Raw genomic sequence first — 21,300 nt, forward strand, 5'->3', positions numbered from 1 at the left:
GTTTTATTGTTCTTTGACTTAACCTATAATATAACTGTCACATCATTTTAGGAAAAATCTAGAAGTAATGGTTGTATATGCATGAATTATTCACAATTATTTTATCTAATATTATTAAAACAAATTTTTGTAAAGTTGAACTGAAATAAAGATAACAGGTAATAAATTATATTCCAACATTTCAATTCGTTTAATTTTGATGTGTTGAATGTTGATATTATGTTTATAATCAACTTAGGGTTTTCTGTCTCAATGTCTTATCGACTTATTGTTATATTCCATCTGTTTTTAATTTGCAGAATATGATAAGGCTGTGAGAATCCTAACATATGTTCATTCTGCAATTCATGTAATGGGATTGATGTCTAAATCTTTTGACAATAAAATAAGATACAATGTTCGTTTGGGGAAGCACTGTTCATGGAGAACTTGGTGTAGGAGGTGTAGAAACTGAACAAATTTCAATCCCAGAAAAATTGGATTGGTGTCATGCAGGCACTATAAAAAACACTGCTTTAGGAGACTACCACACATTATTACTGACTACAGATGGAAAAGTTTATTCTTGTGGAGATAATGATTATGGTCAATTAGGTCATGAGTTTCCAAGAAAAAGGCCACGTATGTCCACCTTTAGTATGTGCTATTTTTGGGATCCATAATCTAGAGTAATTTATAAGGTGATTTTATACAGATATATAACATATGAAATGAGTAAAGCCATTGAAGAATAAATTTTGGCTTACTGCCAATAGTTGGTTTTTTATATTTCTCATTTTATGTTATTTTCTGTGCAAATTCCTATTATCTCATATATATTTAATTGAATGACTAAAGAAAATATAACCAGCTGAATGCATATCTGATCAACCTGTCAGTGGCAGCGCTAGACCAAAGAGTCGGCAACATCAGCTCTATTTCAATTAATATTATAACGAGCGTTCATTAAAATTCGTGGTCATGAGTGCTGTGGAGAAATTCAAGTTGATTTTCCTGTGAGTGTGAGTAGCACTTAGCTTCTACCATATCACTAACATTTGTTTACATACTTCGAATCTGGAAAGAATATGGTACAAGCTAAGTGCTACTCACTCAAAGAAAATCAACTCTAATTTCTCCACAGCACTCTTGACCACGAATTTTAATGAACGCTCGTTATATAGAATCACAAATTGAAATAAACGAATATTTCAATTTTTTGGCCTTTCCAATTATTTTTCAGAATTACATTATGCTTTACATCAGCCGCTACTTCTACCTGAAGTAAAAGACCTGATAATGCATATGCTTTATTAGTTCTTCTAACACCGTTTATTAAAATTTTATGCTGCATTAAAATCCTCCAATAATTAATTCCACTAATATACAAGGCATCACCATTAACAAATGTACTATGTATATATCTTTAGTTAATGCAATATCTAAGTAATTTTGTTGATAAACATATCGAAATTTTACAATTGAAACTTCACCGATGCCTTTGGCCTAGCAACCAGTAAACAATACCTACTGTCTTGGCAACCGATACCGTGAGTAATGTAGAAAGCTGGATTGTGCAAAAACAAATTTATTTTTTCCTGTCATTGTCTATTCTCTTGATTGAAACAACTTAGCTATTTTGTTATTTCTATAGAGTAATGAATGATCTTTTTTATACTAAACGATTCTAACTAGTACCTTAAATCTGTTAATTTTAGATTCATTCATGAGTGAATTAATGACAGGTGGAGGTATTTTCGATATTATTCACTTTTACTACTATATGTATCTTTGTTAGAATCAAATACTGATGTCAACCGATTGACAAAGGCAAGAATGCTTGCAGGCTGACTTCGTTGATGCAGTATGTAACCTGGTAATTCCAAATAGTTTGGAATGCCATATTATGGCCAATTTGTCCATGGTCTAAAATCAGTGTTTGATCCTGAAATCTCTACGCTTCTGCCATTTAAATTATTGAAGTTACATTGATTTTTCAGATCTAGTAAGTGCTCTTGATGCTCATACAATTGTAGCAGTGGCCTGTGGAAGATCACATTCTTTAGCCTTGAATAAATGGGGACATGTTTTCGCTTGGGGTTCAGACGCTTATGGGCAACTGGGACATCAATTGGGTCAAGTTATACAATCCGTTCCAAAAATAGTGAGAAGCCTAGCTACATTTCATGTTGTTCAAATAGCATGTGGGCGCTATCATTCAGTTGCTCTTTGTAAAAGTAAGCAAAGTAGATTTCACGAATTTAATCACATTTTCTTGATAACTTCCATTTTGTCAAAATTATTTAAAATGAATTGGTAACAAAAAGTTGGAAATGAGGTAACCCCTTACCGTGTACTATGCCAAATTTGTAACATGTCTTTTTCAACATAGTTTCTAACACAGGAATTGGTTCAAAAGCTCAAATGCATTCTGTTCTACATTCAGTACACTCGTTTCTAGGCAAGCAGAAACTTCTGACGCTTATTTTGTGAGTTAGGTCAATTCTAGTATTTTTATTTCACTTGATTACAATCTGTTTTTATAAATTGATGTGAATTAGTAAAACGTTTCAGTTCCCTTCAACATGAGTTGTGCCATATTTGGCACATGTCATAATACCAACTTTTTTGCAGAAAATTTGAGAGGAGAATTTTTAAGACATTTAAAAAATACGTACCTAATACACAACATATAAAAAAAATGACTTGGTAAGGGGTTAAAACGTAAATTGATATGTGGAAATAGAGCTATGAGAGGATGAAATTTAGTAATTGATTGTACCGATTGTTTTCCAGGTGGTGAAATATTTTGTTGGGGTGCAAATTCTTTTGGAGAAATAGGAATTGGATATACATCAATATGTGAACCCACCCCTGTGTTAGTGAAATCTTTGTTAGGAATACCATTTGCTTTTATAGCTTGTGGAACCAATCATACTTTTGCACTTTCGAAGTCTGGGGCTGTTTTTGGATGGGGTAAGTACGGAAGTGTTATTCAATAAGTATGTTTGGACTCATGTACAAGGCTCCTTTTTGGCTTGTATACATGTTGTTATCTATAATGTCCTATTGAACAGGCCCAATACCAAGTTGTGGAGTAAACAATTTTTTTCAGTAATTTTTGTGAATAAGTTAGGGATATGCATATTGAAACTAGTGAGTCTACAGATCAACTTTGTTAGTAGGATTACATAGTGGGTAGATTGAGTAGATCTACCCAGCTCAACAGATCTATCTGGCCCACAGGTCTATTGGGCCCACAGATCTATGATCCACCTAACTATCTAGTTGGTGATTATGGAAATGTTTATATTAGTAAACAATAATAGAAATAAAGGACAGAAATCGTTTGATTATTGATGAGAAAATCCAATGTTCATTCGAAACATGAATCCAAATAAATACACATGAGGTGAATCTTCTCCATATGCCAATGCTAAGGAACAATAATTTCTTTCAGGAAAAAATGTACAAGGACAACTAGGACTAAATGATACGCAGAACAAAATTTATCCTAATCATCTTAAGACTTTAAGAAGCATTAAAGTAAGGTATATAAATTGTGGAGAAGATTATTCCACTTTTCTGACATTAGATGGTGGAGTCTTCAGTTGTGGATCTGGTACAAATGGACAACTGGGACATGGAACTTTAAGTAATGAGATTCTCCCAAAACAAGTATGTGGACGTTAATCATAGTGTTGAGTTTTCTCCTCAAATAAACAATAGAAGTTCTTATTTATTCTTATTAATAAATTTCCATACAAGGACTGATCTATCTGGACTCATCTTACAAGAGAACTCAATTGGAGTGTATCAAGTATTAAAAACAGTAGGCATGTTTTACCAATTAAAGATAATTCTCTGAAATCGGTACATCTCAATGTTTGTTTTCAAGCTAAGCCTACATGATTCTTATAGCAACAAAGTGTTGGACTCAAAAATTTCAATTATTCAGTTTTAAATTGCTGAAATCAACCAAAGGGTTCAAGAGAAAATGAACTAAAAACTGTTGAAATTTTGTCCATTCCCCTAATTTAACCGGTTTTTATATTTAGGTTTTAATCTTGTGCTATATTTATAAGGAGCATTTCGGTTGTGTGGATAGTTATTCCATTATAGTTTCTTTCAAATTGAACTTTATCACTGAAAATAAATAAAGCACCTCGGTTCATTTGATAAATTTTATTTCAGATTTTTGAGTTGATGGGTTCTACTATCACTCAAATTTCATGTGGACGTAAGCATACTTTAGCATTTGTTCCTTCAGGAGGTAGAGTCTACAGTTTTGGAGTTGGAGGATCAGGACAACTAGGATTGAAGAAAATCAGTAATACTAGTACTCCACAAGTAGTAAAATTTCCATGGCTCTCTTCCGTCGGTTCATTTTCAGCTTCTTCGAATAAAAGTGAAAAGTATGATATTCAGAGGATATTTGCAGGAGGTGATCGTTCTATTGTACTGGTTCATAATTCTGGTACCAATAATAGCCCTTACGACTGCAGACAATATGATACTGCTAGTCAGATTGAAGAGATTGACTTTGATTATATGTCAAAGTATTTGAGTTTTAAAGATGACATGATTGTGGATCAGGAATTTTTAACTTATCTGGAAGGTGTATTTAAAAGTTTGCAATGTATAAACGGGTCGTTCCTTTTGCCAGGTAATGCACACTATTGCTGCACCAGTAGAAATCATGGGATCAACATGAAACTAGCTGATAAGTGTTTCCTCCTCATTGGAAAATATGAAAATACTAGGATTAAAGGAATCGTAAGTATCATTTTCAAAATTTATAATTACGAATATAATACCATCAAATAACACATAGTTTATTGTGGTTTCAATTCATTGTTACTGTTTGTGTTTGAGAGTTTTTCTTCTTATTGTGAAAATACATCTATCTAGGATCCTGTAACAGTAAATAAAATAAAACGAAGTAATTTCCACTATGTTATTTAATTGTTAGCAACAATTGTTTCGCCACACTGTGGCTTCATCAGGCTACATTTCTGAACTGATAAGAGTACAAAGGTTTTCGGAATCTTATATAGGAACAAAATTGTGTCAATTTTGTTCCTATATAAGATTCCGAAAACCTTTGTACTCTTATCAGTTCAGAAATGTAGCCTGATGAAGCCACAGTGTGGCGAAACAATTGTTGCTAACAATTAAATAACATAGTGGAAATTACTTCGTTTTATTTTATTTATAATGAATTTCCGCCAAGTAAGGACCGAATCCATTAAATATCCTGTAACAGTGGCGCGATGTTCCATAACACATAGGAATCTAGTTTTGGCGGTCATTCAAATTTTCAGCAAAGATGGTCACAAATGATATCAGTTACTTACTCAAAACGAAGTCTTGGTCAAATCATAGTAAGTTCGGATCTTAAATGGCGGGGTTAAATTTCTTAATGACTTGGGGTTCCGTAAATATGGTCAGAATTCAGAAGCAGGGTAAATTCAGGAAGCATATCACAAAAAAATAACCTAACATTTCCGTGACCACAAAACTGAAGGAATTGATATTTTGGATGTAGATAAAATAAGAATTGAAAACTCTTGAACAATTTCAAGCTGATCACATCATCAGAACTATACAAAATTCAAGAATTTCATAAGATATTGAATAGCATTATAGACTATTTCTTGTACTTGTACTACTTTAATTCATTATAAATCACTCATTCATAATTAATTCTATTTTAATTTCATAAGATATTGAATAGCATTATAGAGGACATAATGCCGAAGTTATCTTCACCACCTCCAGATTGTGAGGTTTTAAGGATATTTCTGACACTGCCCTTATATCATGAGTTTTATAATCCAAGACATCATGAAAAATTGCATCTACCATTTGCAAGTGCCTTTTTACAATTGAAGGACATGGCTAGTACTATAGTCAGTTCATGGTGGAGAATGATGTCACCTGAATATTTTGAAAAATTAGCCAACACGTTCAAGGCAGTGGTGTCGCACATTCTAGCTCTTCAGAAAATTCCCGAAAGAAAGGTATGTAGACACAGAATGTTCAACGTGGCTGTTTGAAATTTTGTTTTCCTGATCATTTCAAAACTATGTATTCAATCAAAATATCAAGAGTCTCAAATTCGTTGTCTACTGAGAGGATCTCAGAATCCCTTTGAGTTGAAAAAAATTAATGAGCCATTTATTTTTTTCTAGCTCAAATGGGTTCGGATATCTTCTCACTAGACAAGGAATTTGGGGCACCCGATACATATTTATATGTGAAAGAGTAATTTCAAACTTAATGCAAATTTTATGTTGATCTCATTACCAGAGCTAGAGAAAATTAACGAAGAATATCGAAAAAATGACTCTATATTGACGTGATATATTTGAATCGTATGAAGAAATGATAACCTCAGCAATTATAAGAAAAGTTTTGATCTGAGAAATCTGAGGTGAAATGACTAATTTTTGCAGACTGTTTCCGATGATCCTAGTTTGAGAGCTATGTTAGATATAATGTCATCTTTAAACAAGCTAAACCATTTGGGTGATAGATTCATTGTACCATATGACACTTTTCATCTATCAGATTTGGATGCAGTCGTTGATGTTAGAGTGGATTATGTTTTATGGCTTCATGACCACAATGTGAGTATAGATTATGTCTTGTAATATTTGTTTTAATTGATAAGTGTAATTTCACTGACAGCCTGGAGCACTATATTTGTGTAACTATCCCTTCATTTTTGATGCCCAAGCTAAAACTCGATTATTGGAAACTGATCAAATTATGCAGGTAAGATCCACAAAAATATATATATATATAGTAGAATATTTCCCTTCCACGAGTTTATTCAAATAGGATAATGGACATTTTGTCTTGTGAATTAATTCTCCATTTTATATGACGTTTTGACTTTTGACGATTACGTCATATTTTTTGTAATAAGATATTTTTCGGCAACCGTCCGGGAAGTGCTCACTTCCCGGACGCTTTTTCTCTGAGAAAGTAGCATTTCCCGGCCTAGTCCGGACAGTACGTACTTCCCGGACTAGGCCGGAAAAGAATCATAGAATCCATAGCAACCGAGATAACGGCTGACAGTTCATATGAAATTAGTTGTCAAAAATTTGCATGTTTTTTTATCGCAATCGCAATAAAATATGGAAAGCAGCAGCGATAGTGTTATTTTACATGGTTGCCGAAAAAATATTGTACGCAACACGCCCGAAAATGGTTTTTTTGGACTCACAGACTTCCAGGACTCGCTTACGCTCGTCCTGGAATTTTGTCTATTCGTCCAAAAAAACCCTATTTTCCGGACTTGTTACGTAAATTACTATTTTAAATGAAAAGTTGGGCTTTCTGTTTGCCAAATTACGACCTACTTTCACTTTTTTCAACATTGAATATCTTCACAGATGCAAGATGCTATGCAATATGCTGCTCAAGAGGCTCTGATTTCTATGCTGATGCAACCTTATCATATTACAATTCTCAACCAGTATCTGTTTCTGAACGTTAGTAGAGAAAGTCTGGTAGAAGATGCTCTTAGAGAGTTGCAATCAGTTGATCCCGCTGATTTGAGAAAACCATTGAAAGTTAAATTTTACGGCGAGGAGGCTGAAGATGCTGGTGGTGTTAGTAAAGAATTCTTTATGCTGCTTCTCAGGGAAATTTTGAGTCCGAAATTTGGAATGTTCAAGGAGTATGAAGAAACGAGGGCCATATGGTTTTCAGACAGTGGTTTAATGGAAGATGGAAATAACTTCATGCTTATTGGTAAATGTCAATAACAATAAATTATTATGCCAAGTATCAATATTGCGAGGTATTCATCAGATGATCCTCCTAGTGAATTAATGCAATATCGGCAATATCATCTGCTTTTTGACTGTATTGTACCACTCATAAGCTCGTGTTTTTAGTAGATTCTGTTCACCGCAAACCTTCTGTAACATTTTCAGTACTTCCGTATATCAAATTTTATTTCTCTAATTCTGTTAGAGATCCGCTCATTCTACCATATCTTACGAATTAGTGCAGGAATATTTCGGTTTCACACAAATTTCATGCTTATATTTCATCATTATATTTTGGTTCTCGGAACTCTCCTGTCCCGGATTTTTATATTATCTGTCAAATTTTTTGGACCAAACGATTCTGCCAAACAACATTTTTCAATGTAAAAATGGCTAAACGATATTTATGGAAATAGTCCATTAATTCCAATAGAAATTCAGTGAATTAGAAAAAGTTATGTAGAATACTCGTAGAGAAGGCTCATTCTAACACTCGTTCATTCAAAAACTCCTCACTGCCTTCTGTACTCTGTATTTATAGATTTTATCATTGTCAGATGATACTCAAACTTTGCTTTAGTATAATATTTTAGACAACAGTCTGCAGCTTAGCTTCAAAATAAATTCTTACCATCTTGAGAAAATGCGAGAAATACAAAAAAAAGATAATTATAGTCACTATAGATTTAATTGCTAAAGTATCATTATAGTCACTATAGGTTCAATTGCTATTTTCATATTTACAGGTATTATCTGTGGTCTCGCTATTTATAACTTCACAATTATCAATATACCTTTTCCGTTGGCATTGTACAAAAAACTTTTGGAAGAATCGGTGGGATTAGTTGACATGAAAGGTTTATCACCAACAGTTCATAATTCCTTACAATCTATTTTGGACTATGAGGGTGATGATTTTGTAGATGTCTTTGATTTGACATTTGCAATTGACAAAAATGTTTTTGACCACAATGTAACAGTACCTCTCAAACCAAATGGTGATAAAATTGTGGTCACTCAGGAAAACAAGTAAGAATCTTTTGTTGATTAGAAAGTATGACCTTTTTTGTCCAATAAATATGGTATGAGAAACTGATGATAAAATATTGCTTATTTTTCAGGAGAGAATATGTAGACTTGTATGTAGATTATATATTCAATACTTCTGTAAAATCCCACTATGAGGCATTCCACCATGGTTTTATGAAAGTTTGTGGTGGTAGAGTTTTGAAACTTTTTCACTCTCATGAGTTGATGGCTGTAGTGATTGGGAATGAGAACTACGACTGGCATGCTTTGGAAGAAACAACAACATATAAAAATGGTTTTAGTTCATCTCATCAAACAATAAGATGGTTTTGGGAAGTTATTCATGAAATGAGTCTGGCTAACAAAAAGAAGTTTTTATTGTTTTTAACGGGTAGTGACAGAATACCAATCCAGGGCATGAAGGCCATTAAGGTGAGCATAATGCTATCACTGTGTATTTGACAAATTTTTCAAATTATTGGTGGGTAATGTTGATTGGGTGGATATTTTCAATTTTTGTGATAATTCTCAAAAAAATAGCACACTAGATCACAGTAGTTCAAAAAATGACTATATTTTCAAAATTTTCATAGTTTTCGAGCAAATTTACACTTATAGGTTTTTTGAAACCCATCTCCCTCAAACCTGCCCAAGGTGTTCTACAAGAGCCATGATTATAAAGATAAGAAATAATTAAAGAGAGAAAAGTTGAGATTTTGGTCACGTGACTAACAAGGAAAGAATGTAGTGTTTAAATTTCAACATCATGCGTCTCAACCCTATTTTGCAGTCGATTCCTCTCTTTTATGCGCTATCTACTCATTATTAAATTTACTTTGATGTTTAATTGTAGAGTATTTAATGTATGTTTGAATATACGCATGTTCTATTGATGAGATCAATCTTTCACAATTGGTTTTTTGTTTTTACTGATAGTCCTAATTGTTAACAGATAATTATTCAAAAGACCAACGATGATAGATACTTACCTGTGGCACATACGTGCTTCAATCTCTTGGACCTTCCAGAATATAATACAAAGGAAAGACTAAGATTCAAACTTATGCAAGCAATTCAGCATACTGAAGGATTCTCACTTGTATAGTGTATGCTTGGAAAATAATTTTTGTGACAGTGACTTGTTATAACAATTTTGTTATATTTGTTATGTGGACTAATGTTATAAAATTTATATAATTACCTTGTATACAAAATAATGTTTTAAAAAAATACATATTTTCTGGATTAATAGACTTATTTTTAAAAATGATAAAAAGTTATTCTTGTGCAAATTTGTATCTATACTTGTGCAAACCACCTTAAAGTTTGTGTGGTGCACATAAAGAAAATTCTCCTTTGGCAATTTAATTGCTTGTTCAATGAAAAAAATTTAGAATTCTTGTAGGGGTTTATTCAATGTTCTGATATATAATACACATTCTTGCGTTCTACTCTATACACTTGATATGTAGGCATATGCGCTCTGCTCGGTGATTTGATACTAAATCAATGGTAATCAATCATATGGTCTCTCTACAACATCGAGAATTTCATGGAGCACAGTTATTTGCAGAAACTGATATTTGTGAAGTAGGGAAAATTGAATAATTGATTCAGTTAAGTTTCTCTTTATTTACAAATGTATACAATATTCGATTCTATAAATAACCCTTGATAGAATTAAAATTGATTTTCTATTCCATTTTAAATAACTATGATATGGCATTCGAATATGTGAAAATCATATGATTTGATCTCAATGGAATTTGTCACATTAAAAATTTCAGAGTTTCAAATATTTCTGTTTTGGAGAATAATCAAAACTCACCAGACAAATATAAATGAAAATTTCAATGATTGTTTCATCCCTCAAAAAAAAAAAAATATCAAACATACCTAAACCAAAAAGAACAATTTACAATTCAAGAAATTGAAAAGGAGTGCTAAGAATTCATTTTGTTATCTCAAGGCACTTAAGAGATCTATTTCTATTGTTCCAAATAATATGAAAAAATCACTTTTCACTTTATATTTGCCTGTTTATATTGTAAAACCTATTCACAACTCATTGAAAATTGTATTGTCGCTTTGCATCAGAATAAAATTTGCTTATTTATATCAATTCAGCTATGTACTCAGGTTGTTCTACATTATTATTTATCGTCATCTCAGGAGCCTCCATTTTAGATCTATACGAGTCATAATTAGAATTATTCAAATATCTTTCTGGTACTTGGAATGTTGACCCTTGGAAACCCATTTCAGCTTCGTAGTACTAGAGAGAACAAAGATATTTTTTGTTATTAGATTTATTGAGCTAGCTTAGCTGAAGTTTCATGATGCAAGTACATACTTATGTTTCGATGAAATAATGAATATTGATGTAATGATTCAATGTTTCGTTGCAGCATTGAGTATTGAAGTAGGTACTTCAATAATCAACAGTTGCAGTTAGGTAATACTTAGAGATAGCTTTTCAGGTTCTTTGGACTATGAAATAGAAGAAATGCGACATAATATACTTACATTTGGTACTCCTCTAAGAGAGCTATGCGAGCTTCCACTATTGTGGTGATGCCCATTTCCTGGTAAGGTAGCATAATCTGCTAATTCGTCATTATATGACATCGTTGGTATATGATGTAAGGAACCTTTCCTATTGGAATGTTGGATCGTTGCATAAGTGTTTTCATCCTACAAAAAAATGTTTTTTTTTTATACTGTCTTCATTTCTCTGTTTTATTGGTTGTGTGTCGAACAATAACAAAATTGGAGTGTGTAATCTTATATACCCCCTAGAGAATCGATATATTTTCATATCATTAGGTATTTCATTACCAATTACTCTTAAAACAACAATTTGAAAAAATTTTATATGATATCAAGAAAATTGTGTATATAATTCAAGGACATTGAGTAAAATGAAACTAAATATTATCTTCGTTATCAAATTACTTGATATGAGTTCTTCACTTACTGGAATATAATCCTCACTCTCTCTTCTCGCGTTTTGTTCTGGTTCATTGAAAACTTGCATTGTGAGCTCCTGCTCTTCATAAATTTTCAATTTCCTGAAATCGTGAAAATCAAAATGAATGATTATTTCCTCTCGTTAAATATATTTTAGGTCATTCTGAACAACTAACTTTGTGTCTATCTGTGAGTTTGTATGTCAGCAAATTCGTCTTAACTCTAAGAATTGTTATCCGATTTTTTAATGGAATCGTATATGTTCCATGTTAATTTTGAATTGCTCAGTTGTTGTTGGATTATCAGCATAAATTTATGACTCAACATATACCAAAAGAAATTACAAGGTATTAAAATCGAACTACCTGGGAGGATAATTTGAATAACTTACTGAACACAAATGAGATAAGAAACGTCAACAGATAATACACAGTTTTGCAATTACAATCATTTTGAATTATATCATTCCCATTGGAAAACCCTTCAGTTTTGACCGACTATAAAGCATATTGTGAAGGTATGAAGAATCATAGAAGCCAATAGTTTTAGAGTAGTTTTAATAACTCACTGTTCAATCCATAGTGGATTATCCGTTGTATTCAAGTCATCTATGATGGCTTTTTTTATCAGAGTGTCCTTTTTCTTCAAATCCGTTGAATTAAGATATTTTCTACAGCAGCACAAGAGGATGAAGGGTGTAAGGAATCCAACAACAATCATTATGTATATGGCAACTCTCCCAAGGTTTGTGTTGAAAGGGTCTTCATACTCTGTTAGGAATGCAGGGACAACGTTCACTATGGCGTAGCCTGAATAATAGTCCTTCAGGAAATCATACTTGGAATCAATCAACTTCAGTACTTCCGTGACCGGTCGAATTATTCTAGTTGAAGGATCTATCACCAACACGTACATATCGGACCTGTAATTTCACGTAGAATATTTAGAATCGTTTCAATTTGATACGATAATAGGCAATTTGACAAATTTTTCTAATCTTCTTTAATAATAATAAGAATTGGTTTTGGTTTTCATCTTCCATACTCATGTTCAGCATTTAAGCATATAAAATATTGTCTTCATAAGAATTTGAACGAATGTTCAATCAGTTCCTTCGATAGCTGACTTCATGCCATTGCTAAAATAAACGGAGTATATTGATAAGTTGTATATTACCATTTTTCATCTTTATTTCCGTTGTCGTCAGTGTGATATCTGATTTCATCGATAATCACTAGACTTTGAGTCGAATTACTCAGCTCTGCAATGATTTCTTGTTTTTCACGGGCCACTTCGTCGGTTGGTCGGGATAAAATTATTCTGATTAGCTGTTGTGGTTCGAAGATCCAAACCTACGAAGGAAATTTGAATATTTTTTCTCACTTGATCAATTCATACGTAATACTATCAATACGAAATTTAGTATGGGGTCATTGGAGGAGTGTTTACAAAATGGGAAAGCTATTTCATTTGGAAACAAGGATTGCTTAGTTTTTTGATGCGGTGCAGGGCGGTATGGATTCCTAATAACATGCAACTGAAACATCAAAAATCTTTACAGTCTCCGAAAGTGATTATTAGGCGGCAATAGGAATTATTGCTCCATTTACAACCATAACTTTTTCTATTAGCGTTAAGAGGATTTTTGAGCTTTGAATAAAGATTCTTGTGTCCTCCACAAGACAAGAAACATGTAATATTTCAATGATTTCATAAAAAAAAGATCGTAAAATATTTGGCCAAAAATTGATATCCAAAAGAGGCTTCATTATCACAGGTCATTGTTGCCAATAAAATACTTAAGTTTGATGCTCTATTTGGTGATGCGCCGCTAAAAGAAGAGTCAAGAGGCGATGGAATCAGAGTCTTCCTTTTGTAACTTGTTAGAAAGTCTTCCCTTTGAAAATCTTCTGTTTGAAAGTTTCCTCTTCGAGAGTCCTCTCCGAGATTCTTCTCTTCGAGAATTTTCTTTTCAAGAGTCTTCTCTTTGCCTGCTCTTCGACAGTTAGCTTTTCGAAAGTCTTCTTTTCCAGATTATTTTCTTAGAGGGTCTAATATTCAAGAGTCTTATCTTCAAATGTCTTCTCTTCCAGAGTATTATCTTCGATAGTATTCTGTCTGCTTCGCGTCGTTAAAGTGAGCGTCAACCTTCAAACGATTATAGGTTCACGTGGTCCAAGAAAGATTCGCGCATATACTAGTACACAATAAGAAGTCATTCAATATTAATCAGACAACACAACAACCGTCTAACATCCTTGTTTCCGAATAGAAATTGAGCCCAATTTGAAATCCGATGTCTCCTCCGAGACAAGTCGCAACAAATCAAACTTACATGTACTTGAGCATAAGCTTCTCTCTCCGGGAAAGCATTTTCCCTAGCTATGATGTCCACAATGAATCTGTGCTGATCATTTTCAGCCATGTATGTGGCTGTACATATCTCACCACTCTGAGATATGTTGAAGGGGGAAGGTATAATGGATCCAGTGCTCTTGTTCGATCCATATTTGTACAGATTGGAAGCTTTCACGTAATAAGTCAACGACTTATTAGGGCCAAAGTCGAAGTCGACAGCAGTCGTTTTCACAACAAGCTGGTTTATATCCGCCATTGCGTTCACAGCAGCGTAATACGAGGTTTGCTGGAATATAGGCGGATTGTCGTTCAGGTCGTTTACAGTTATTATAACTTTAGCGATGCTGCTGTCGTGCATCAGCTCATCCGCAGTCAGCAACTGCCTATCTTCGTAACTCAGGAAAAATTCTGGGTCATTACTGGCCAAGATGAACATTTGGTATTCGTCCTTAACTTCTCGATCGAACGACATATTGGCAAAAATGTTTCCGTCCGTTTTGTCTATATAGAATGCTTCCGGATTCGACTGGATTATCATGTAGTAGAACACTTTAGCGTGCTTTCCTTCGTCTTTGTCCAGTGCCTGCACTTGCCCAACCTTGGTGTGTATTTCGTTGTTTTCGGTTATGTAGAAGTGGTATGGGTTGGACATTTGGGAATCCGGGAATTCTGGTTTATTGTCGTTCATGTCCACCAAGACTATGCTCAGGTATCTTTTGGTCTCGAACCAAATTGGGCTGCCATGATCTATTGCCACTAGGGTAAGCTGAAAAAACATAATTTTCTCAAATGGGATCCTTGAATTGTTTGACAAGAATTGAAATCAACAAAGTTAGAAAATGCCATGCTTTCAGCATGGTCTAGTTAGGTTATTACCTAGACTAGAGGTTTTTAGATCGTAATTCAGCTGAAGTATGTCAGCGCCTAGTTACAATTCAAGACCTAGAAACCTCTAAAAATGCCTACATACATCAGATGAAAAATGTTGAACAATCCAACCGAGAAAGTCTTTAGTAATGTTGAATTGGAAATGATGTAGAGTTTATGAAGTAAAGACTTCAAACAAGACGAAATGTAAGCAAGGAACATCTTAAAGAAGGATTAAATGTTTTTCCTTCAGAGATTTCGAAAGCAACATGCTTTTTCAAGGGAGTACTCAGACCTGACATTTCTAGTGAGAATGCTCGTTGTTATACTTAAAGTTTTTATAATTACCTCATATCGAGATTTTTTCTCACTATCCAGTGCTTTCTTTGTCCTCAGTTCTCCAGTATCAGAATCGATAATGAACTCTTCAGTCTCTTGAACGTTTCCAACATTAGTTCTCAGATGATAGGTGATTCTTCCATTTTCACCTTCATCATCGTCTACTGCCTTTACTGTCATCACTAAATAATTTTCAATCGCATTATTCTAAAAGAAATAAAAAGAATATTGTGACGGAGTAAACTATAAATTAATTACTGAGCAATTAATAATGAACTTTGGCAAATGCTTTGATTGGTCAGACAAAAAATTCAAAGGTCAAAAAGCTTGACACTTTTTATTGAATGAAATATTTTCATTTGAAATAAGAGGATAATTGTTATGGAATTTTCATAAAATGATGACACAAAATTTTTCTTACCTCGGTTACTTCAACAGTCGAATTGTAAAGAGCAGGCATGATGAAAACTGGTTTGTGATCGTTTACATTCAGAACTTGGATATGTATAACGGCCCTATCGGAAAATTTGCCATTACCAGCTTCATCTCTTGCTTCTACCACCAGACGGTACTGTCTTTTTTGACCAACCAAGGATTTGTGAGGGTACAATATTCCAGTTTCGATGCCCAATAGAAATATATCTAAAACACCACCAAGTAATTCAAATTATCATAGATAAAAATATACAACATTAACAAAAAAAAAATCTTGAAGAGCGCTTAGAAGATATTAAGGCGGCCACTCACGAGGCACCCATGTTCGAGCGTTCGGATCATTTTACAGTCGCGCAGCTCGGGACACGGCCGCATGACTGTAAATCAGAGAATGAACTTGACTGCCCGACTGGAATCTCTTGGTTGCCTGGCTTCCAAAGTCACGAGAAAACGCCTCGTGAGTGGCGGGTATTAGAGAAAAGTAGGCTTCCATATTTCTTGTTCTAAAGCTGAAGCATGGTAGCCACTTAGTGGCAAGGAGAACAGAACTAAAGAACTTCAGACTGAGATCTTCGAAAAGGTAAATAACTTGCCGCACCCTGTATAACTTTTATTATTTGCCTCAAGGCAAACTCCCGCATTTCAGAGGCCTTTTGGAAAGAGATGGAAAAAAATTTCGCTAGATGGATTGTGATTGGGTTTTTTAAAGTTTTGTTTTAAATAGTCACATATTAAGCCTTCTGAAGAAGTTTTGCATTCTTTTCTCGAGAGTAGCGTGGCTTATTCGGGCTACCTTTTGCTCAATCGCAATTTTCAGGTCATCAGCGCCCTTGGCATAGAAAAGGCCATAACTCGGGCCATAAGGGGGGTATACACTGAATATGACAGTGTGGTGATATCACTTGGCCAGGCAACATCTACTAAAGAATAGAATGGATGGAGGACGGGCTGTGATGCTAGCACAATCTTGCTAGAACCAGACCCTTTTGGGTGAATTCTTCAGCATGTGACATCAGAGTTCACTATACGATTCAAAGAATGGGGCCTAATGATGCCTGCAGGAGTCAGTATATTGTACTGTGATTTTATAGAGTTAGAGGTGTTTTTGGTCTCGAAGATCTTGGCCAATTACGAAAATTTTGTTTATCATACCGCCCTCAATCCCATGGGGGCTTTACTTGATCTTGTATGGGAGCAATGTCTAAATTCCAAAGAGAACAAGCATGTTCTCACGAAGAACAAAATGAAGACTCTCTCTATTACCTCACCATAATTTTTTAAAATGTGGGACCTAGCCGTGGAAAACCTTATATAAACGATAACACCCCAGATTAAACTTACCATCTTCATTCCCATCAACTATAGAATAGTGAATGTTTCCATTGAATCCAGAATCTAGATCAGTAGCATTGACCTGAATTAGAGGCTTAGGTGGATTCAAACGAACATTTTCCATGATCTTCACCTTGTACTCAGATTGATTGAAGACCGGACTGTTATCATTCACATCCTTTATATTGATATTCACAGGAACTGCTACCGATCTCTTCTGCGGACCTTGCGCACCATCGCTTGCAACCACTTCAATCACCGTGTTGTTGATCGTTTCGTGGTCCAAGAACCGCGAATCAATAACCGAGATAACTCCCTCTTTCGGGCTGATCTCGAAGTATTTGCTGTGTTCTCCAACCAACTCGTAGGTCACTTCACCGAATTCTCCTTTATCCAAGTCTATGGCTTGCACCGTTAGAATATTGGTGCCATTCGGACAGTTCTCTTCGACCGTGACGTTATACTGGTTGTACTGAAATTGCGGACTGTTATCGTTTATGTTTCTGATCTGCACGAGGATCATCGCAGAAGCGTTCAGCTGGGGTATTCCTGTATCGTATGCGTAAACGGTGAATTTCATGAATTGGATCTTTTCGTAATCTATGACTTTGTCGATGCTGACAACGCCGTTTGAACTGTTTATGCTGAAATACTCGTTAGGGGGTATTATCTCATAGCTTGATATGTCTGAATCCTCATCTATAGCTTTGTATTTTGCGACTATCGTTCCTGGTGGTTGTTCCTCATCTAATTCCAAATAATACACAGGGTTTTCTACAGTCCAGGGCGGTAGAAAAGACGGTGGAGAATCGTTGACGTCACCAATGGTAATAATGAGAAGTCCTGGAAAATATAAATAATGCTAACACCCAATATAATTACTTCCAAACCTTCCTTACCTTCGCCTTGTTGAAGAGTTGGAGCAGTGATATCAGTCACCCTCACGGTCAGTCTTACAGTAGTAGAAACGTTTCTTTGGAGCACATTTTTGACCTTGACTTGCCCAGTGTACTTATCCACATAGAAAAAGTCCCTGTAATCGTCGTTGAAAAGGACTTGATTCCCGTTTTTATCCAAAGCTGTTATTGGTTCGATAGATTCAAAAAGGAATGCGTCTGTTGAATTCACATCGGGATCTTTGGCTGTTAGGTTATGCACGACAGTTCCGATAGCAGCATCTTCCATGATCTGAAATTGAGTAGTTCGCGTTTTTGTTAAGCTGATTTTCAGTTGAAAAAGCATTTTTGGGGAATTAGTAGGTATAGCACCTTTAAGCTAAACAAGCCCATAGGAGCCCACCAAAAGAAATGAACAAACTTTGCAGTTTCCAAATGGACTTTCAAAAATAAATTTAAATCTAAAGATTTGTGAGGTGCAATTGCATAGTGAGCATTCTAGAAATGTTGAACTCACCTCTGCTCTTTGGGTAGCCGGGAAGAAATATGGATTTTTATCGTTGGTATTGATGATATTAATGGTCAAGGTAGTAGAACCAGATAGTCTAGGTTCACCATAATCAGTCGCAATAACATCAATGTGATAAATATTTTTTCTGTCGTAATCCAATTTGGATGCCACTATGACCAATCCTGTGGAATTGTCGATTGTGAAATCTGATTCGCTTCCATTTCGAATCGAATATTCGACCATAGAGTTTTCGCCCATGTCAGCATCGGTGGCTTGCAGAGATGTCACGATTGATCCTGAAATCGAAAAGGTCATCATTTGTTACAGAGAGGCAGGTATTATTTATCCCAAGAGTGTAAAACCTTAGAATTTCGAGCCAAAAGTGGTCTCAAATTAGAATTTGGGGTCAAAATCGATTCTGCCCATTCGGATAGAAACTAGAATTTTAAGGTGAATTGCTTACCTATCGGAATGTCTTCTGGTATTGATTCTACATAATTTTCCTTAGTGAAAATGGGAGCGTTATTGTTGAGATCTCTGACTGTAACCAGAACTGGAACTGTTGTTGTGTATTTTCCATCACTAGCCTACAAAAAGGTTTTTCTTCAAATTTTAAATGTATTGATGAATCAGAGAACTAATAGTCTTAGTGAATAATATATTAAAAGGACTCAAGGAATGACTCTGTGTTAATTTAAACATTAAGATAAAAAAGATTTTCAATTAGTAAACAGGAATTAGCCATGTTATCTCAATCTGATCGTTCAATAAAAAAAATAATATCCCACTCACCATTACTGTTAGAGTCACTACACTATCGCTTTCGTTGGGAACCTCCAAACCTTTCTCATTCAGAATTCCCATCTTTCCAGTTTTGGAATCGATGCTGAATATGTCGTTCCTGTTTCCAGAAATGATCGAATATGTTATAATGGAAGACACGTCCGCATCTTTCGCCACCACTGCAAACTCGGGATCGAATGTGGTAGATCCCTCATCAACGAACACCCTGTATGATGGAAGGATGAATACTGGTGCGTTATCGTTACTATCGGTGAGGTTGATCCTTAACGGAACCGAAGTTCTACGTCCTTTGCCGTTGTCGTCTGTGGCCTGAAAAAACCATCAATATTTCAAGGTGTACAAGTCGAGACACCAAGTTGATTATTGTGGAAATAAAAATTCAATTCTGAAAGAATACCATTATCGAGTTTTGAAATTGATATTGATGCCAACACAGAACATTTTTTCCTACAAATAAACTCAACGCTTCAAAGACCGTTATTATCACCTCCGGTTTCTTGATTTAACTGACACTGTGAACTTAGCTGCAAGCTTCGAGTTGCCATAAATACTACGGTAAAACTGGAAACGGCGAATCTGCCAGCATTATCGGTGACTTTCAGTGAACAGTAGATGAAAGAATTGATCAAAGTCTAATATAGGCAAGATTTCACATCATTATAACATATATAGTACTTCTTCATTCTCTTTTATTACCAAGATACATACAAATTTATGTCTTGGAGAGGCTCAACCGAATTTGGGGAATTGGACGATAAGTGTATTTTGATAATTGGACTACTTACTATGAATTCGAGAGTGTACTCTGATTTTGTCTCAAAATCTAGACATATTCCTGATCCTGGCGTTATACATTCTGCTACAGTTACTGTCCCTGTACGATTGTTGATCGAGAATTTTTCTGAGCCCGGACCTTCTAAGTTATACAATATGCTATCACTTCCGAAGTGTCCACCATCCTCATCGTTTGCTGTTATCGTGGTCACCAATGTACCTGAATAAAAAAAACAACCTCATCATAGAAAGGCATTAATTTATTTCTCTGAAGGGATTAACAGAACCAGTCCAAGATTATCTTCAAAAATTCAAAATCATTTGAAAAACATTCCATGAAAAAAAATAACATAATTGAAAAACTATACATAAAATAAACAGAGGCCTTTATGAAAATGATAAAAAATAAAATAAATAAAATGGAAGAATAAAAACAGGACTCTCTATCGAAATGAGAATAGCTGGCATAATATTATTCAGAATCTTGAAATACCTACTAGCATAGAACAATTCGAAGCTGATGATTATTGGTCGCTAAACAATTATCTGTGAAGGTAAAGGAGATTCTGAGATCTAAAATTTCTAAAGAAATAAGTCTGACTTAATTTCAGACGAATTATCGAAAGGATTTTTTTTGCAATACTTCAGTGAAGTCGAGCATTGAAGCATCTGGAAACATTATTCATGTGAATGTAAAAAGAAAGAAAGGCCCCAAATGAGACCCTTGGGGAACACCAGAAGTGACTTCTAAATTATGATTCTTGAATTATTATTGAAAAGATACAAACTCTATATGCTTCCTCTTCTCCAAAAATTATTTAATAGATGAATTTCAAAGTTTTGAATTCTCACCTGGTGAAGCTGTTTCAGAAATCGTTGAATTGTAACTCTGTTCTTCAAAAGTGGGGGAGTGATCATTAACATCCGTAACAGTTATTGTTATAGTAGCAGTAGAAGAGAGTTTTTCATCTGTCAGTATCTCTCTTGCTACAGCGTATATAAGGAACTTGCGTTGATTTGGGTTTTCATAATCTATCGAAGCATTTGCGATTCTGATTTGCACTTTTGTCCTTCCAACACCTTGTTTGGGCTGTATGTTGAAGAGACCTGATTCGTCTTGCAATTCCAACGAATACACTGAATTGTTTTCCTGGAACATTTTGATATATTTCGACGTTCAGAATGAATCTTTTCATCATGAAAAATGGTTTGTTTTTTA

The 21,300-nt window shown here is 34.6% G+C and overlaps 2 protein-coding genes across 4 annotated transcripts in view; one reads left to right on the forward strand and one right to left on the reverse strand.

The window, feature by feature from the left end:
* The first annotated feature begins 25 nt into the window (after nucleotides 1-25).
* On the forward strand, nucleotides 26-10,044 carry LOC123676174 (probable E3 ubiquitin-protein ligase HERC4). 2 transcript variants are annotated; one of them, XM_045611905.1, is made up of 13 exons: nucleotides 26-158; nucleotides 300-636; nucleotides 1,980-2,216; nucleotides 2,776-2,955; nucleotides 3,440-3,657; nucleotides 4,174-4,755; nucleotides 5,706-6,002; nucleotides 6,438-6,611; nucleotides 6,673-6,759; nucleotides 7,386-7,746; nucleotides 8,513-8,795; nucleotides 8,888-9,227; nucleotides 9,748-10,044. In XM_045611905.1, exons 2-13 carry the CDS (start codon nucleotides 396-398, stop codon nucleotides 9,898-9,900), a joined length of 3,153 nt encoding a protein of 1,050 aa, XP_045467861.1. In that variant the 5' UTR covers nucleotides 26-158; nucleotides 300-395; the 3' UTR covers nucleotides 9,901-10,044. The 2 variants fall into 2 exon arrangements, with proteins under 2 accessions (XP_045467861.1, XP_045467862.1); XM_045611906.1 differs by having other exon boundaries at nucleotides 300-621.
* A 363-nt stretch (nucleotides 10,045-10,407) lies between these two features.
* Nucleotides 10,408-21,300, reverse strand: part of LOC123676175 (cadherin-87A) — a 158,171-nt gene continuing 147,278 nt past the window's right edge. For both annotated transcript variants that reach the window (XM_045611908.1, XM_045611907.1), the window contains 15 exons: nucleotides 20,934-21,231; nucleotides 20,093-20,301; nucleotides 19,296-19,616; nucleotides 18,967-19,090; nucleotides 18,510-18,799; nucleotides 17,996-18,284; nucleotides 17,106-17,939; nucleotides 15,751-15,971; nucleotides 15,339-15,536; nucleotides 14,101-14,889; nucleotides 12,942-13,117; nucleotides 12,334-12,687; nucleotides 11,773-11,866; nucleotides 11,322-11,489; nucleotides 10,408-11,070 (listed from right to left, as the gene is read on the reverse strand). In XM_045611908.1, the coding sequence (XP_045467864.1) occupies nucleotides 10,909-11,070; nucleotides 11,322-11,489; nucleotides 11,773-11,866; nucleotides 12,334-12,687; nucleotides 12,942-13,117; nucleotides 14,101-14,889; nucleotides 15,339-15,536; nucleotides 15,751-15,971; nucleotides 17,106-17,939; nucleotides 17,996-18,284; nucleotides 18,510-18,799; nucleotides 18,967-19,090; nucleotides 19,296-19,616; nucleotides 20,093-20,301; nucleotides 20,934-21,231 (4,527 nt within the window). In that variant the 3' untranslated portion in view covers nucleotides 10,408-10,908. The remainder of the gene's footprint in view (nucleotides 11,071-11,321; nucleotides 11,490-11,772; nucleotides 11,867-12,333; nucleotides 12,688-12,941; nucleotides 13,118-14,100; nucleotides 14,890-15,338; nucleotides 15,537-15,750; nucleotides 15,972-17,105; nucleotides 17,940-17,995; nucleotides 18,285-18,509; nucleotides 18,800-18,966; nucleotides 19,091-19,295; nucleotides 19,617-20,092; nucleotides 20,302-20,933; nucleotides 21,232-21,300) is intronic.

This window comes from Harmonia axyridis, chromosome 3 (genome assembly GCF_914767665.1).
Source record: "Harmonia axyridis chromosome 3, icHarAxyr1.1, whole genome shotgun sequence".
NCBI classification, from domain to species: domain Eukaryota; kingdom Metazoa; phylum Arthropoda; class Insecta; order Coleoptera; family Coccinellidae; genus Harmonia; species Harmonia axyridis.

Coding starts and splice junctions, on each gene's coding strand:
- LOC123676174 (XM_045611905.1), top strand. CDS start 396: ATGTTCGTTTGGGGAAGCACTGTTCATGGAGAACTTGGTGTAGGAGGT. Junction 3,658..4,173: donor ATGAGATTCTCCCAAAACAA/GTATGTGGACGT, acceptor ATTTTATTTCAG/ATTTTTGAGTTGATGGGTTC. Junction 6,760..7,385: donor AAACTGATCAAATTATGCAG/GTAAGATCCACA, acceptor ATATCTTCACAG/ATGCAAGATGCTATGCAATA.